At 35.1% G+C, this 18,906-nt stretch overlaps 1 protein-coding gene across 10 annotated transcripts in view; it reads left to right on the top strand.

Moving 5' to 3' along the window:
• The window catches only part of COL12A1 (collagen type XII alpha 1 chain), a 96,598-nt gene that overhangs the window by 55,641 nt on the left and 22,051 nt on the right, over window positions 1-18,906 (top strand). For all 10 annotated transcript variants that reach the window (XM_038177722.2, XM_038177723.2, XM_038177720.2 and 7 more), the window contains 16 exons: window positions 362-491; window positions 1,155-1,297; window positions 2,937-3,066; window positions 3,258-3,377; window positions 4,024-4,170; window positions 5,002-5,118; window positions 5,562-5,708; window positions 6,167-6,241; window positions 6,778-6,917; window positions 7,529-7,652; window positions 7,852-7,995; window positions 10,257-10,421; window positions 11,311-11,349; window positions 11,442-11,580; window positions 14,076-14,218; window positions 14,686-14,795. In XM_038177722.2, coding sequence (XP_038033650.2) covers window positions 362-491; window positions 1,155-1,297; window positions 2,937-3,066; window positions 3,258-3,377; window positions 4,024-4,170; window positions 5,002-5,118; window positions 5,562-5,708; window positions 6,167-6,241; window positions 6,778-6,917; window positions 7,529-7,652; window positions 7,852-7,995; window positions 10,257-10,421; window positions 11,311-11,349; window positions 11,442-11,580; window positions 14,076-14,218; window positions 14,686-14,795 — 2,013 coding nt within the window. The remainder of the gene's footprint in view (window positions 1-361; window positions 492-1,154; window positions 1,298-2,936; window positions 3,067-3,257; window positions 3,378-4,023; window positions 4,171-5,001; window positions 5,119-5,561; window positions 5,709-6,166; window positions 6,242-6,777; window positions 6,918-7,528; window positions 7,653-7,851; window positions 7,996-10,256; window positions 10,422-11,310; window positions 11,350-11,441; window positions 11,581-14,075; window positions 14,219-14,685; window positions 14,796-18,906) is intronic.

Raw genomic sequence — 18,906 nt, forward strand, 5'->3', positions numbered from 1 at the left:
GGAAATCATGATAGAATTTGCATTTTTTGTTTTGGGTTCCTAATTTTTTTTTTCTGAACAAATTTAATGTAAAATATAAGGTAAAACAAAAACATAGCAGAACAAGCTCTCCATTTGCAGAATTAACGCTCCTTATGTATTTATTTTATTTTATTTATTTATTTATTTAGTAGCACCTGCTGTTGAATTGATATCAGTGTTATTTGGTTATTTTAAAATTGTGTTGTTTTTCTTGAAAAATACACATCATGGTCATGTTCCCAATTTTTCTATACTTCATTCAAATTGTTATTCTAAAAAGATATGGCATAAATTGAAGATTTTTTTTTTTTAATGTAGGTGCATTTTCTTTCTGTTTTAGATTGTGGTACCAGGCAACACTCGTGATGTGATGCTGGAGCGCTTGACTCCTGACACTGCTTACTCGGTAAATGTTATAGCTCTGTATGCAGATGGAGAAGGAAATCCAAGTCAAGCACAAGGAAGAACATGTAAGAGGCAGTACTTGTTTTGTGAAATCTATTTCAAGACTGATGTGTGAGGAATCCATAAAATTGGTTACAATCAAAAATAGTGTAAGCCATTCAGTGCAACTCAGATATCAATATGTCTGAATTAAGGCTGAAGCAATTGTAGGCCTCCATGGAAGGAAGCTGTTGCTATATTGCCTGGCAGCTGGAGTACATGCATAATCACCAAACTCACTTTCACTTGTTAAATAAGCCTAATTTGAATTTATATGTTTAAATAATTTGAATTTATATGTTTAAAAAAGAGTTTAAAAATATTATTTAAAATGTGTTTAAAGACAAATATCAATCTCTCTCTCTGAAAACAAATAGCACATAAAGATGGCTAGAATTTGTTGTCAACAGAAAAAATAAAAAAAGTGCTTCATACTCTGTGCCTTGCTGATAATTATATGTCAACCTTCTAAATGCTAATTGTTTTGCTGAAGAGGCCTAAACACTAAAAACGATCTTACAACTTAGCTTGCAGAAATGAGTGTAAAGGAACTTCCTATGTAATTCATAGGCCAGCACTCTTTTGCTGTTTCTATGCTTTCTCTATTAAATCCCCATATACATCTAAAACTCGTAGATGTGATAAGCTGTAGGTGTACTTATGCAGCGTTCTGTATGTTTTTTCTCTAGTGCCTCGCAGTGGTCCAAGAAATGTGAGAGTGTTTGATGAGACCACAAACAGCCTTTCTGTACAATGGGACCATGCTGATGGGCCAGTCCAGCAGTACAGAATCATTTATTCACCCACTGTGGGAGATCCTATTGATGAATATGTAAGTTCTGTCATTCTTTAATAAGCACCAAGATGGTTTTGGTTAATTGCTTCAGCTACGGAAAAATGAAGACACCTGTTTTACCTTGTAATACACTTTGGGTGTTTTGTGGGTTCTTTGGTCATTGTTAATTCTGAGAAGCCATGTTTTGTAGAAAACATATTTTTTTTCCCACAAAATTGCAGAACATACACAGTTTAATGAACCAAATTTTGTTTAAAATAGTGTTAAAGATGTGAGTCAAATCGTTAATCAGAAGATTCTGAGCAGAGCCTGCTTCCTGACATTTAGTTAAAAAATTGTGCTACAGTGAATAGCCATCCATTACTTCATACTCCATTAATTATGCAGTCAGTGTGCTAAAATACAGAATAAACATGTCTGCTTTTCATAAATTGAAGAGAGTTGGCAGAGCTTAATCAGAAAGCAATGGTAACTTTCATTCAGCATCGAACTTGTATTTGTAAGGTTCAGTATGAACTGTGTTTGTGTTTAATTTCCTGTAGCTTAATGATAGCACAAGTTAATCTGATGTTTATAAAATTCTCTGAATGTTTATAGCAAAGCCAAACTCAGATCGTATAGAGGGCAATGGTGGAATTTCTGCTGACTGCCACTAGCCAAAATGTAACATGTAGAGCACGTTACTAAATGCTCTAACTGCTTATATATGTACAGGGCATGCTGAAAATTCACTGATTGAAAATTTCCTACTGGACCTGTTATTTAGGACACAACTAATTTTGAACACACGTATCTTCTCTGCAGAAAGCATTGGAAATTTCATAAAAATAGCAAGTCTGAAACAACTGAATTCTTTTATCAAGTAATAATGGAAAAGGTTGACTGGGACATACTTTTGAGATATGTTAAGTTAATTTCTGTAGTTTCAGTGCTTTATAGTCCTTTTTTGAAGCAGAGGCACTTTTTGGACTATGCCTACCTGTTGGTTAGAATGAAGCAATAGTGCACAGCTACACCAAGATGTTCAGGAGATTAAGGGTTGCATGAATAGGCAAGTTTTTTCATATCAAAATATTCAGAGCTTCTTTCTCAGAACAACGTGTTTCTGCTGAAACAGTGATAGCCTGACATGAGGATAATGAAGAGATAGAAAGGAAACTGATGAGTAGTTTAAATGGCTTCGTCTTCCCTCCTTGTTTTAGGAGCTTTTTATTCTCTTTTTCTGTCTCCAAACGCATCATCATGACTTTTTCCTTTCTGTAAGGGAGCAGTACTGAAATAATGAAATCTGGGGGAGAAAATGCAGCATCTCAGTGTGGTTGTAGAATCACAGAATCATTTAAGTTGGAAAAGATCTTCAAGATATAAGTCCAACCATCAACCTAACCTGCTGAGTCCCATCACTAAACTATGTCCCTTGTGAGGGTAGAGGCTGAAGAGTCAATCTGATTTATCTTTTTATGTTGGCTTTATAACAGTGCTTTATATTTTAAAATAATGAGTACTAAGGATTGTTCCTACGCTATAGTCCTTAAAGTATCCTGAATGACTTGATCTACATGTACAGTGGACATAAAAAATTATGCCAAACAATTTTTTAGTTCTACTTACTGCTTTTGTTGATCAGTTACAGTACTGTGAGTTTGTTCACCTCTGTTTATTTTATATGTTCTAGACCACAGTTCCTGGGATAAGGAATAATGTGATACTCCAACCACTTCAATCAGATACACCATATAAAATAACCGTTGTGGCTGTGTATGAAGATGGTGATGGTGGACAGCTGACTGGAAATGGAAGAACTGGTAATTTATTTTAATATTTTATATTGTTTTTAAAGTCTAGGATATATATTCCTTGAGCAGTCCAACATTGTTAAGGTCTCATTATGTTAATGATATCTGTTACATGGTTATTTCCCTACAGAGTTACAATACAAGTTTCTAGAGTTGAAAAAGCATCCACTAGTCTAATTAATGTTTTTCTTTCTTTTTAGTTGGTCTGCTTCCTCCTCAAAATATGTATATAACTGATGAATGGTATACACGATTCAGAGTTTCCTGGGATCCTTCACCATCCCCCGTTCTTGGCTATAAAATTGTATATAAACCTGTGGGTAAGAAAGCTAAGTTAATTCTGAGTACAGCACTTTCAAAAATAGTGAGTAGCTCATGCAAGATCAGAATAAAAATAACATGTTGTCGTGGTTCGTAAACCCACTACACATGTATCATGAAATATGTGTGCTAAAGGATCCCTTATTTACTCATTTGATGAAAGCTTAAGTCTTATCATTGTTTTGTAAGAAGAACTACCAAATACAGTGTTTTAAACAGAGACTAAATTTTATAGACATTTAATACACAATCTAACCAGTAACTAGATAAAAGCTTGTTTTTTCTGTCTGTCATACTTGTCATCCTGAGGATACAAACTGGGGTATATGAAATTAGTATTGGACAGATATTTAGGTACTAAGATCTTTTATAACCTTTGTTTTATATGACAATGAAACAATATACATATCTTTCTACAAATTAAATATGTATATTGCACAATAGCTTGTAAAGCTATGCTTATGTTCTGTTTGCAACAGTCTAATATGTTAAAATTAGGTGATTTAAGAAATTAGTATTTTGTTTTATAAAATAAGATTAACAATTAATGACACATTAAAGGAGGCAGTTAATTCTGTAGCCCACTTAATCATGAATCTTTCTCTCTCTCTCTGTATTTACTTTGATAATTCCTTTCAATGAAAGGTTCAAATGATCCCATGGAGGTTTTTGTGGGAGAAGTGACTTCCTACACCTTGCATAATCTGTCTCCCAGTACCACTTATGACGTGAATGTCTATGCTCAGTATGACTCTGGAATGAGCATACCTTTGACAGATCAAGGCACTACATGTAAGTCAACAGAATTTTGTTGGAGTCATGTTAGGTACATATGCTGATCTGAGATAATGTTGATTAAGATGGTATTTTTAAGGCTGGGTGTTTAGATGGTCTGAATATCCTCTCATAGTGAATACTTGTCACCCATCCACGATATAGTTTTTAAAAACACTAATCTTCAGAACAATAATGGAAATATAGTTTAAAGTAATGATTTGATGGTATAATATTTTCTAGCCTGCTTCCTAAAATTGTATTTATCAATTTTATTTAGCAATTTTAATTTTAGTTGGGGTAAATCTATAATTTTCTCCAAGATACTAAAGAATTTAACCATGCCAAGCAGGTCTAGGCTTTTTGCTACTCTGTCTTTATCTCATGGGAATGTTCAGGCATTGAAACTTAACCTTTTTGGAAGGAGATGATTTTGTTGATTCTTTTTTTAAAGAAGTTTCTTAAAACTTCTTCAGTGAAGACAACTGAATCATCCTGAATTTTGTTTACTTGGTACATGCTTTTCATACTGCCACATACATGAGTCAGTTTCCAATTTTTAGAAGTTTCTTATTTTATAAAAAGCTCCAGTTACTTCATGTGAAAACTGATAAAATGAGCTGTTACCCAATATGAGAAAGGTATCAGACTTTGGGCTTTTGTAAATAGCTAGGCTGGGATCTTTAGGGCATAAGAAAAGACACAGAGACTTGACTAGAACTGTTCTTTTCTTCTATAACTCTTAAAAAATCAGGTTCTGCTAATGTAAATTTAATTGTGATATAGTTCTTTCAACATCTATTATGTACTGTTTTACAGAGAGCAATTTTTCTCTTTCTATGTTCACAGTATATTTAAATGTCACTGACCTAACGACTTACAAAGTGGGTTGGGATTCTTTCTGTATCCGATGGTCAGCTCACCGGTCAGCAACTTCCTACAGACTAAAGCTGTACCCAGCTGATGGTAAATACATTTCATTTTTTGCATTTTATGGAAACATAACTGTCTTGTTTCAGTGGCATAATCACTTATTTGGTATGGTGGAAAGCCTCCACCAGAAGTTGTGCTGCATTTGATTGAGCTTTAAAGATCTGAACCACCTGTGGCAGTGAAAAATTTGCAAAGAAGTACTGCTTATTATCAAATTAACTCTCAGTAGTGGGAATTTTCTAGTTACCAGGCTTTTTTACATGCACACTGGAATGTAGTTACTCTCCTGTATGTGCCAGGCATCGTAATCATTGAATAATCTTGGTCTAGAAAGGCTTTTTCGGGATAACAATAAGACTGCTGTCCAATCGATTCTATCCTCCTCTCAAGTACCTAATTTCTAAATTTATTTACACACATATTAAAAGGGAAATACTGGATTCTAATTTTCTTTCCATTGGGCTTTGTTTTTACAGGATCCAGAGGACAGGAAATTACAGTTCGTGGATCAGAAACAAGCCACTGTTTTACTGGACTCTCACCAGACACAGAATACAACGCTACCATCTTTGTTCAGACCCCTAACCTTGAGGGACCTCCAGTCTCTCTGAGGGAGCATACAGGTAGGTAATAGAAACTGTGAACCATAAGTTTTGAACATAGAACTTGTTTCAATAGTAGAAATTGTCTTGTTTCTAAATGGCTTTCAATACCTCTTTTAAGCTATTTTTCCTCTTTGTGCCAGTGTATTGTTAACTGGAGTTTGAGGGAAAGAGAAATTCTTATGTTCTTCAAAGCAAGTATTTCTTAGCACTTGGATGAAAAAGTGTGTCAACAGAGTGCAATGTTATTAAGCTCATACAAATCTTTTCCTCTGTCATAAATGAAATTATGCACATTTTTAACATCAAGTATAATCTCATTACCTTTGTAGCACTAGAAAATTTTCCTTGGTAATTACAAATTGGGTGGGCTAGTGACAAAAGATTTGAATGTTTCTGTGGTAGTGTAGTACATAATATAGAGTTTTCCTTTAATTAAATATTTTTTATTGAGCCAGAATATGTTTATTTTATTTCAGTTGTCAAACCTACAGAGGCACCAACTCCACCGCCTACACCTCCCCCACCTCCCACAATCCCTCCAGCTCGAGATGGTATGTCTATTTGTGAATTTATTCAGTATTTTTACATGGTTGCTGCACTGCCTCAGGGTTTTATCTTATTTTTTATAAGTTTAAATACATTTAAAACTAGTACAGTATTCCAGGGTCTGAAGACGAATTTCCTAATTGCATAGATTGAGCTTAACTGCAATCTGAAATTTCCCTGTTTAAAACAGCACGATGCATACCTTTGGGGAAAAAAAAATCAAGATATTTTGTAGCTCTGTAGAAAATCTGTGAGCCTAACCCGTAGTAGACAATTTGATTGCTATGGTAGTTGCTCAGAAAAAATGTCATTTAAGACATTTGCATTTGATTCTTGAGCTCTTCTTCATTTCTTGCACCTTTCTTTGAGAATTTTTAAGAAATGTTTTCATGCTGAGCATAATCCTCCTTCCAGGTTGACTGTACGGGAGAAGTTTGCTGAATATTTTTCATTTCTGAATATTAAATTTTTGAAATAATGCTCTTTATTTCACTGTGCTATGAATGGTAAGTTTCAATTATTCATTTTCTTGGTCTTTCAGTATGCAGAGGTGCCAAAGCAGACATAGTATTCTTGACTGATGCTTCCTGGAGTATTGGTGATGACAACTTCAATAAAGTAGTAAAATTTGTTTTTAATACAGTAGGAGCCTTTGACTTGATTAATCCTGCTGGAATACAGGTAGGTTTGTTGTTTCCATTGGGTAAATTTTAGAAGGAAATTGAAGCTGATGCTGGATTACTAAAGTTAAATTTGATTTTTCCTTTCTTACAAGTTGCTGTCAGTTTTCTTTTGTATTTGATTGTCCAATGTGCGTGTATGGGTGTGCATTCATTAATTACATTAATAACATTCAGTAATTATATTAAGTGATATATGTACTATATGTACTTAAGGCAAGAGACTACACAAACTTGTATATGTCCAAATTTATTGACATTCTGTCACCAGGTACTTTTTGGTATCTCCTAAAAAAATGAAAGAGATTTTGAAGAAAAGTTATGGTTAATTTATGCTTGGAAGCAGAGAGTACATACTGTATTAACTGCACCATAGTAAACATTTAATCATACTTATTTTAGATCATATCCCATTTTGTACACAAAGGAAATTCAAAGTGTTGTGTGTACATTGCTGTGATGGTATCTGTGTATGTAAATATGTATGAGGGTATATAATCATACATATACGGAAAATGTTTTTCAGTTAATGTTTACCACAATGCATGTTTCAGTGGAGTGAGTTTGAACATGGAGATATGTGACTGAATATTGTGATATATTCCCCTTCAGGTATCATTTGTGCAGTACAGTGATGAAGCAAAATCTGAGTTTAAACTGAATACATTTGATGACAAGGCCCAAGCCCTGGGAGCTCTTCAAAATATTCAGTACAGAGGAGGAAACACACGGACAGGTAATTCTGAGCAGTAATTATATTTCTTAAAGATAAGTTGCTCTTGGAAACTGCCTCATTATCATAATATTTAATGGTTGAAGGATTAAGTTTTTATACTTTTCTGTTTTGGTTGTGTGGCTGTCACTCTGTCTCATAAAGTAAGGAATTTCTTCTCCTGCAGATAATATGACTGACTCATTCATTATGCACTTTGCAGGCAAAGCACTAACATTTATCAAAGAAAAGGTTTTGACTTGGGAGAGTGGCATGAGAAGAGGTGTTCCCAAGGTACTCGTTGTTGTCACAGATGGTCGATCACAGGATGAAGTGAGGAAAGCAGCAACGGTCATACAACACTCTGGTAAGCAATTCACAGTACCTAGCTATTTTATTTCCTTACTGTGTTAAGCAATGAAATTTATAAGCAGTGCTTCAGTTGTTTGTTAATTCTTTACTCATCATTTATGGACTCAGAAATGTATTGTCAGTGGTTGGATTCACTCAAAAGTATTTAAAGAATTTAGACTTTTTGGGCCAGACTTACTTTTTCTTTCTCTATACTTCCTTCTGTGGAAGCATATGGCTTCCCAGGGCTTTCAAGGAATACCTTGTGCATATTGTTTCACAGAACTGACTTTTGGTTACTTCTTGCTGTGTGGACCCCTGGCATTATTGTGAAGTGTGCTCCATTCTGGTGCCTTTGATGTACTGGGCCTGACTTTTTGACTTTTTTCATGTTTTACTTGGCATGGACTACAGGAGCTCCACTGAAATGAGGTGCTCTTGCTGGAGCTGGGTCTGAACTGACTTCTCCATTGTCTTTTCAGCTGAGAAACATTGCATTTCCTCTTTAGATTGCTGAGTGTGACTTACATGCAACTAAGCATTTATTCCTTTCCCTGTTCTCAGTAGCCTTTACTGAGATTCCCCAGCAGTCTTGCATTTAATTGCATGAACCACCTGGAGAGCAGTTTTCCTGAGTAAGGAGATATACTTCCTTATACTGGAAGCGTATTTTTGGCAGTATATTACTGGCTTGTAAACCACAAGTGGTCATCTTGACTGCCTCTGCGATATGAAAGAATCATCTCTGTCTGGGTGACTTCTAAAGATGTTTGGCTACCCTGTTCATAAAAATCTCTATACCCCCTCTGGATAATCTGCTTCAGTGCTTATCTACCCTAATAGTTGGAAACCTTTTCCTCATCTCTCACCTAAGTGTTCTTCAGGCTGATGAAGCTGTTGTCTTCTTTTCATTTACCTACTTAACCAGGAAAGCAATTGATAACTGTCCACTGTAACAGGCCTTCATATTTGAAGCTTGTTGTCATTTCCTCTTTCTGTCTTTTCTTTTCTAGACTAAACAAACCCATTTCCTTCAACCTCCTGCTGCTGATGTTTTCCAAACCTCTTATCATTTTCCCTAGCTACTCACTTCTTTGCATCTTAAATGTTGTACTCAAAGCTGGACAGAATATTTCAACCAAAGTTTCAATAGTATTGACTACAGAGAATAATTATCTCCCATTTCCTTTTGAAAAATTCAAAATGTAAATAAAATTGGGTCTATCATGTGCAACAAATGTGAATTCTGTGTCAAACCTCCTGCCAGCATTTCCATTACCTGTACAGGTCCTTGTCAATGAAATTTTGGGGGAGAGGTTTTTCTATTTAGTGCTGAATTGTATAGAGACATTTTTTCCCCTGCTTTCTGGTGTAGCAAAAGAGGTCAAATTATCATACGGAAGATTAGGTGGGAAAAGGAGAGGAAGAAATGAGTCAGAAGAATTCTGTAAGTGCTATAAGATAATAGAAATCAAAAACTTTATATGGAAGGCAAGGAGACACTACTTTAAGGACTCGAAGAGGCAAATCACCCAGACTTCTGTCACAGATTATGGGGAGATTATCCTTTTACACCTAGTGATAAGATTAAATTCTAGGGACTGCATTCTTCTCATTTTACTTAAGCCATCTAACAATTAAATATCTAGTCTAAGGTGATCGTGTGGAGTCCTTTTATAGTTATTGAAGAGAGCAACAGATAGGCATGTACAGAACACAGTTTCTCCTGTCTTGAAATTCATGTTTTAGGGAGGTGAACTGAATTGTATTCTGAATCTGTCCCTGTTTGTGTGTTGAGTATAGAGTAAGCCTAGATAACTAGCTTATACTTTTTTATACCTTGAAAAGTAAAAATTGGTGAAATGGTCCCATCCTGAGGTGGCAAGAGATAGAATATTGGATAACTAATTTAAATAACTGATACTTTGCAGAGATATTGGACACAGAACAGGTTTAAGATATGGTAGAGTTGAGAGGATTGTACATTTTATATGAAAGAGACCATGCAGCCAAGCCTGTGTAGCTTAAATAATGTCAAACAGCAGTAAGTGATGGAAGAAGGAGAAAGATTTGAAAGAAAGATGCAAAAAACAGTTTAATTCCTCTTGAGCTTTGATAGGTGAAAGACTGTCCAGAATGTGTGCTCATAATGAAGACCAGACACAAGACTAGATAGAGCTTGACAAATCAATGATAGAGATGGTTTGTGAAATACTGACTTGAAAAATGGTTGTGTACATTTTACTACAATCCAGGTAAAAAATGTTATTTTTATAGGCTTCAGTGTCTTTGTGGTTGGTGTGGCTGATGTGGATTACAATGAGCTGGCCAAGATTGCCAGCAAGCCCAGTGAGCGTCATGTATTTATTGTTGATGATTTTGATGCTTTTGAAAAAATTCAAGACAACCTCGTCACCTTTGTGTGTGAGACAGCTACCTCAAGTGAGTAGAAAACACCATTTTCCTTTTCCCAAACTGATATATTTGCTTATATACTGCTAAAGTTGTCATACCATTTACAGTACTTAAAAAAATGCATAAAAATTAGACTTTGTAAGAACTGCACATGGTTTGATCAATTTTTTTTGTTGTTAATTTTGAAGTAGCTATTATGCTTGATATAATCTTCTCTCACATCCCAAAAGTACAGGTGTAACACAATGAGAGCAACAGACAGTGAGAACTCTTGCTCTTTAAAAGGAAATAGAATAATGCCTAATGTGAATAGGGGGAAATAACAGGTCCTTTTACCCCTGGTCCAAACTGCTACAGGGCTGCAGGTGAAGTGTGTGATACTGTTTATGATCTAAATTAGATGTCATTTGTTTACTCAAGAAAAATCTTTCTATGGCAAAAATGAAAAATTCTCAAGCCTGTCATGTGCAACTGTGTACTCCCTAACTACTTCATCCATTGGCTCCTGAGGAGCCATATAAATCTTCAGTTTTTCCTTGTGAATTTGACAGCAAATATGCTGCCTGACTCATGCCTTACATATTCATGGAAAGATCGAGTCATTATATCCCGTTCCTCTTATGAATTAGAATCAAAATATTTTGGGGGCTTATTTGTTATCACATACTATTTGTCATGGTAGAAATATATAACTAAAAGTAGAGAGCAAAGTTTTTAGCAGTCCTTCTAATGCAGACTGCATCCTTCTAATGCAGTCCTTCTAATGCAGTCCTTCTAAAGCATGACAAATGTAGCAAAAGTTGGCTGATAATTAATATTAGCACAGATTTCTTAGTAACAAAACTTACTAAGTATGTACCTCTTCATATCCTGGTAGATTTCACAGTTTTGAACTTAAATGTCTCCTCTCTTTTAGCTTGTCCACTTATTTACTTGGAGGGATACACTTCACCTGGTAAGAAACTGTCTATTATATTTTGTACAGGTTCATTTGTGTTCTTTACAACCCTACATTTTTTTTTACCATTTTCCTTTCCTGATTTAAAGGTTTCAAGATGTTGGAGTCATATAATCTAACAGAGAAGCATTTTGCTTCCGTACAAGGTGTATCACTGGAATCAGGCTCTTTCCCAAGCTATGTAGCATATAGACTACACAAAAATGCTTTTGTCAGCCAGCCAATACGGTAAGTAAACCTAGAAGACTCATATTTAGAGCAAAAAGGTAGGGAAGGGTTAATAGAGTTTACAGCTAATGGCATTAGTATCTTATGGAAGATGCATTTATTTGATATTCTTTTTACTGAACTCCAGGAAATATACTCCAAAGAACATCTACCATTGTTCTCATAAAATGCTAATCTCTTTCTTCCTTTGTGATCTGTTCACTATTAATCCAGCTGCTTATTGTTCTTTTATTTGAGACTATGCTTCTTAACAACTCACTCTGCTTATAGTATACAATTTGGCCTTAGGCAGATGAGCAACAGCCTCCTTAATACAAAGACCTCTACACTGACAGAGGGAAATGGTTTTGATATGGAACTATATGCACTACTATTTACAGGGGCATCATTTGTATTATGATAGGCAGCAAACTGATGCCATCGACTTAGGTTATTTTCTCCAGTATCTGAGTTGTTGTATTTGACTGATGTAAACACCAGTGATAGGACCCGTGGGAATGGTGTTAAGCTGAGGCAGGGCAAGTTTAGGCTAGACATCAGGAAAAGGTTCTTCACCGAGAGGGTGGTCACACACTGGAACAGGCTCCCCAGTGAAGTAGTCACTGCACCAAGTCTGTCTGAATTTAAGAAGCGATTGGACTGTGCGCTTAGTCACATGGTCTAAACTTCTGGACAGACCTGTGCAGTTCCAGGAGTTGGACTTGATGGTCCTTATGGGTCCCTTCCAACTTGGGATATTCTGTGATTCTATGACTAATGAAGTGGAGTTTTAAATGGCCTGTGGTCCTAGATCTTGTTTATGATTATTCTTTCCTACTGTCACAAACACACAAAAAAAGACAGCAATTAGTTTTACTAGAATCACAGAATCACAGAGTCACAGAATTTCTAGGTTGGAAGAGACCTCAAGATCATCGAGTCCAACCTCTGACCTAACACTAACAGTCCCCACTAAACCATATCCCTAAGCTCTACATCTAAGGAATCTAATATTTAGAGTAAGTTTCAGAAAAGTCATCCTGAGACAGAGCAGACACCTAAAGATAGACCACTACTCCTAATTTAATTTAAGGAAAGTTCTTTTTGTAAAAGCCTTTGAAATCTGCCTTCCTGTCAGGTTGTGTGTACAGGCACTGAGGTGTATGAAGAAGCAATTTCTCTTTGCTGGCCTTCTCAGCTCACAACTTTAAAAGTGGAGAATTTAAAAACTTTTTGAATTCACTGATATGCCATTATAGTTATGTGAGTGAAAGATCCCTTACGGCCTGGATTTTTACGATCTAGGGAAGTACAGATAATCCTAGTCAGTAGGATCTTGTTTTGCAATTCTGTTACATTAAGATATATCTTACATTCAGCAGAATAGGACGATAATAAGATAATAGGCAGACTTTTTGCTTATTTCAGTTTTTTTAGAATGTTGTGATTCAGTCTATTGTCTGTCTTTTGTAGGAGGTGGAGTAGACTTACCACAGTATTCTGGGCACTTAGTTTTCATAAGATACCAGAATATAAAACTCACTTTAGACTGAGTCAGCAAGGCAATAAAAGCATCCTGATCATGGTGGCATAGTTGTTTTGTATCTGAGACAATTTGCTAACAGTTATAAATACTGTTGCTCTATCTACTTTATTATTTTCTTTCTTGCACTGTGTTGTGTGTTGTTGTTGATGTATTGATATAACTATAGTTGGAAAGTGTCTCTAATGGTGTGGATACATAACCTTTGCCAAAAATACAGAAGAGCTTTTCTATTTATTTCAAGGTTTTTCTGTTAATGCTCATGAGGTCAAATCCCTCTCTAAATTCCAGTACATTGGCTAAGGAGAAGCATAAGCTACTGCCCTTCTTACAGCTAACTTCCTGCATTCCCTACCTTTCCTTCAGAAAATTCCAGAGGCCATTTAATGCATATTTTTATTTACCTCCAGCTTTCTGTCTTTTTAATGTCTTACAGTCTGAATATCACAAATCTAAACCTCAGCAGCCACTGGTGAATGAGGCAGACCCCAAATACATCACTCGTTGCAGGGAATACATTAAATATCTCCCTCATTACATCTGTTCCTGAAGGCCAGTGATAGTTAAAGCAGTATTTTCTGTTGCTTATCTAAAATGAGCCAAGTGAAAGAATATTAATGTGACAGTCCTTTTTTATAAACTTATCTTCAAGGAATTCAAAATATGTGCAGTTTACGCAGAATCTTGCCACAAGAATAAATATCCAAGAGTTCTTGGTTGCATTCTGGCTGCCCCCATAACTATGTCTGGACCAACTGAAAACAGGCTGTGAGTTCATTTTAACAAAGCACAAAGTAATTTTTACCACATAGTTCTTTTCTATGGAGAGAGTAGTTAAAATACTTAGTTCTGTTAAACACCGTTATTTTCCCATTAATCTTGTTTCTTTGAAAAAGGACAAATGATGAAGACCTTATTTTCCTCATGTGTTTCTATTTCTATGTGAAAAAATGTCCTCATATTGTCTTAACAGGGAGATTCACCCAGAGGGATTGCCACAGTCGTACACTATCATTATGTTATTCCGTCTTCTACCAGAATCCCCCAACGAGCCTTTTGCAATTTGGCAGATTACAGACAGAGATTACAAACCACAAGTTGGAGTTGTCCTTGATCGTAAGGATGATTATGCTTATTGATCAGAGAATTTATACATTACATTATTTTGCATGTATTCTTCTAAAATCTTTCCAAAACCATATATAATCTTTTACATAGTAAAGATGCATTTATTTGATATTCTTTTTACTGAACTCCAGGAAATATACTCCAAAGAAGTATAGTAAATCTTTTACATAGTAAAAGGATTATATATTTTCAGTTATAAATTTTTTTTTTTTTTTTTTTTTTACTTTTCACATCAATTAATTTTTCAACAGAGTAATTCATCTAAGATGCATTTTAACTTTGTCATTACCTCTCAAACCAAAAGAATGTGCATCTACATAGTTATGGGTTAGTGACACCATACCAGTCTATGTTTACCCAATGGAGTAATGCACTACATTTTATCTGTTAGTATATCTTAGGATGGATTTCATCTGTACATTTAAAATGAAGTGTATTATTTTAATTTCTTGCAGCTGCCAGCAAAGTGTTGTCATTCTTTAACAAAGATACAAGGGGAGAGGTTCAAACTGTAACTTTTGACAATGATGAAGTCAAGAAAATCTTTTATGGAAGCTTCCACAAGGTAAAGGATTGAAATTATGAATGTTGCTTTCTGAGGTGCAAATCTTTGAAATAGAAGACGAGCAAGCAGAAGTTTTCAGTTATATCCAGTTTTTCTATAATGCTATAGTTGACACAAGGGTTTATAGATTGCATGATGCAAGATCTCTGAAGTTGTAGTTATTTGTTTTTTTGAGTTAAAAGCCTACTTTGAACCAGTGTAAAAGATGAATTTGCCAAGATTGTGTAAGTGGAGAGATATATCTGAAAACGGCATAATAGTTTGCCTGGCACATGAAAGAAAAAGGGGAAAAGATAAACTGGAAATAAAGAAAAGAAAGCTGTGATGAGAATTTTTTTTGGGGAAGGAGAGTATAATGATTTGGAACCACTGAGGGAAGATGAAGATATAGCCACAGAAAGTTAATAGTTACTGGTTTATAGAAGAAGGCAAGGAGGCAGTTCTGGGATGTGAATAGAATATTGAATGAGATTTGTATGTTTAACAAACATAACACATGTATACTTATATATTTTCTGTGTATGCATGTGTATTGGTATATTTTCATCTTTAGGTTCACTGGACCTAAAATATTCCAAATTATTCTGTAAGTATTTTAAATGAGGGAGCAACAATAAGGAGAGAGAGCACATAATAAATTATATAATGTATTTGCAATTTAGAATGGAACTCATGTTTTTGAATTGCCAAAATGGCTGGCAAAATCTGCGTTTGCCTACAATTGTGAAAATCGTGTGTTTGCCTTTAAAGTTTTGTGTACCTAATTATGAAAACTTGATCCTGACAGACTTGCTTGCCTTTAGGCATGGAAAAGGCTATATGTATGTCTAAACCCACAAATTTTAAAACGTTTTCCTGCTGTTAAACATATAGGTTTAAGGCAAGAAAGAGCTGCAATTGCAACATTTTCAGTGACTGAAATGCATGTTCTGATGTTATCTATCTCTGTTTAGTGTAGTTTTCCTCTGATGACTAAATATGGCTGCAGTATAACATTTGTTTTCTTTATGATACCCTCTCCGGCGTGACTAGTCACTACCAGCATTCCTTTGAGGATACTGATAAGGGGTTGCCTCTGTTGACTTGCTGATACTGGAGGCTATGTTGTGAAGCAAGCTTTGCTACAGCTGACTGCAGGGAGAGCTAGCTGGTGCCAGCATTCTCATGTGTTGGGACTTGATCTGTTTGAAACAAAGATGACCAAAAAAGTCAGACAGTGCTATAAAAGCTGTTGTTTTACTCAGAATTTGACAGTGGGTAATTACGCAAACTGTTTGTGTATCATGTCCAATTTTTCATGTATTTATAAGTTACTTAATGGTCAATTATTTTTCTATATATAAAGAAATGTTTGTTTCATTAACTTTGTTACTCCAATTTAGGCTTGGATCGCATTTTCATTTTCATTTTTCAAAGACATCACTTTGTGCTGTCTTTGGCATTTGGCACTTTTCCAATGAGTATTGAGAAGAACTGTCAGGATAGGCTAGGACAGATATTGTTTTGGTTTAAAAGTTGAGCCATCTTATCACCTAGAAGTACTGTTAGAACCTAGAATAGTATTTAGAATAGAATAGTATCTAGAATGATATCTCATTCTAGATATCAGTGTGAGAGTTGAGACTTCACTTCTTTAGGTAAGGGGTATGAAAGTAACAACATGCTGTATTACCAGCAGTCAGTTTTAAGTAACAACTGCTAATTTCATTGACATTCAGAATCATATTTTTTTTCTTGTAGTTTCTCTAAGTGTGATAGAGCTGAGGAGGATTCTCTGATACCACTTACACTGAAGTTCTGCTGTAAATCAGAGCAAATAGGGAACAACCTGCAACCTCAACAACACTGGCAATCATCTGTAGCCATTTACTATACTTATTGGTGAAAAACAATTACAGAGAAAATAAAAATCCAGATTTTTGCATTATTTTAATTCCTATAACCCTCACACATATGAGCAGAAAATTATCCTAAGGTGGTGAACAATGTTCAGGAGTAGCAGCTGTCTGCAAATCATGTTAAAGCTCTGAAACTATGAATTCTGGCTTATGAGACTGTTTCTTAAGCAGAAATGTACTGTATATCTGTTATTTAATGTGGGGTGCTGATCCCCCTCCTTCTTTTCCCAGAAATGAATAAAAAGGTCATATTTTGATAGTATTTGAAGTAACTGGAGTAGCCTTGATTTAAATAGCTGTATTCAGGATTTCACGATGTAACTGAGCAGACTTCTCTGGACTTTCTCCAGGATGATTACTGAGATTGCTATATGAGTCATGTTGTTAATGATAGTATCATGGGACTCCCCAGCTCATGTGCTGGGAAAGCCTTATGTATCAACCATGTTGATTAGCTCTTAACAAAGGATAGCAGTAGTTTCAGCTGGATGAAGGAAGGAAAGTAAGATTAACACATTTCAGAAGGTACTTTTGCAATTTCTCCTACCATCTAGTTTCAAAGAAACGACAAGTCTTAAAAATACGAGAAGATGTTTTCCAAAATGTCAAACATTTTTGTGGTTTTCATTAGATGACTTACTGGCTCGTTCAGTGAAACACAGTTAACTACACCTAACTGTGCAGGGAAATTTACTTTGGCATACTTGAATGCTCTGTGTAGCATGGTTATGGTGAAAGCTGTTGAATCTGGCAAGTCCCATAGGAAAAATCCTTACTGCCTGAGGCAGTCATTAAACTTATAACTGAATGTTTTGGAGAGACAGACTTCTTCTACTTGCTTATTCTTACTATGCTAGACTTCCTTTTTGATTGGAGTTTTGCAGTAGTTAGCCACAGGAAATTTGATAATGGGTTTATGTCTTTCTTCTGGTGTACATATGGGATAGTACTTTGCTTAGCTTATTGATGTGGTTCATTTAGCAGTAGATCAGAACACCATCAAACTTGATCTTAGAAAGGCTCTGCAGAGGGATAAAGTGTGTTTTCTTTCTTAAAACCTCAGTGCCTTCTGGCACTGTAAATGATCAGAAGTGATGAACGTTATGTTAGTGTGTTAGAAATCAAGTAGATTGTTTCTAATTTTTTGTTGAAAATAAAATTGAACGGGATTGAATACAGAGATGTTATATTTACTGTCAATGCTAGGTTTTTATTATATTTGTGTCTGGGCCATAAAATTCAGGCTGGAATTCAAAACTGGCATTAAATCAGCAGCAAACTGTCTGAGTCAATAACTTGGGGGAGCTCTACTTATTTTTGACTGCTTAAGTCGCTGCTTCTTTGGATGGATAGATAATGTTCAGATAGTGATTGCTGTCATTTTCAAACTGTTGGTCCGATTCAGCAATATGTTGTAGGTTCACACAAGTTTTGTGTGCAAACGAAAATACAGTAAAATGTATTCACTGCAGAAGTAATTTGCATTATTTAACTTGTAACAAATAGTTAATGTTCCAGTAGAATGACTTGCACATTAAGTGCCTTTCAGAATTAGTAAATTGCATTTGTGGTGATGTTAAACAGTTGGATGCAGTCATTAATCTGTAAAATTTAATTATATGATCAAATGACTGAGGAAATTATGTATAAGTGATAATGAATTTAAAGTTTAGGCATGGTGTTTATTTCATTGTGTGGAAAGTTTAGTTTTTAGTACCAAAATATATTTTGGACTCTGTTTTTTATTTGGTCAGTGAAAAACATTGGGAATGTTAATTAAAAAAACACTCATATGCACAGTGCTGAGAATTAAACTGTGACAGCAACTGAATTTCAGATGACAAAAAAATAGGGTAGTTTGAAAAGTCTTAATTCCAACTATATGGAGCATAAGTACACAATGTTTAGAGAATTTTAGATAAGCTATGCTGATGCCTTGGAGACAACTACACATGGGAAAATATTTAGTATGGAAAAAAGAACAAATTCTCAGGAGATTGTTCAGGCTCTTGTTGACTCAAGACATTTAAGGGAATCTCTGTTTCCAATTTAAGCCAATTTTTTCAAGCAGTCATCAAATAGCAATATGTTTCTGAAAGGTTATATATGGTGATAACAGAAGCCTTAAAACAAATACATAATTCAAGGTTTTTTTTTGACTGCTCGTCCTAAGATGTTGATGTTTAAATAATTACATAGATGTTACAATATTG

This window comes from Anas platyrhynchos, chromosome 3 (genome assembly GCF_047663525.1).
Source record: "Anas platyrhynchos isolate ZD024472 breed Pekin duck chromosome 3, IASCAAS_PekinDuck_T2T, whole genome shotgun sequence".
Lineage (NCBI taxonomy): Eukaryota > Metazoa > Chordata > Aves > Anseriformes > Anatidae > Anas > Anas platyrhynchos.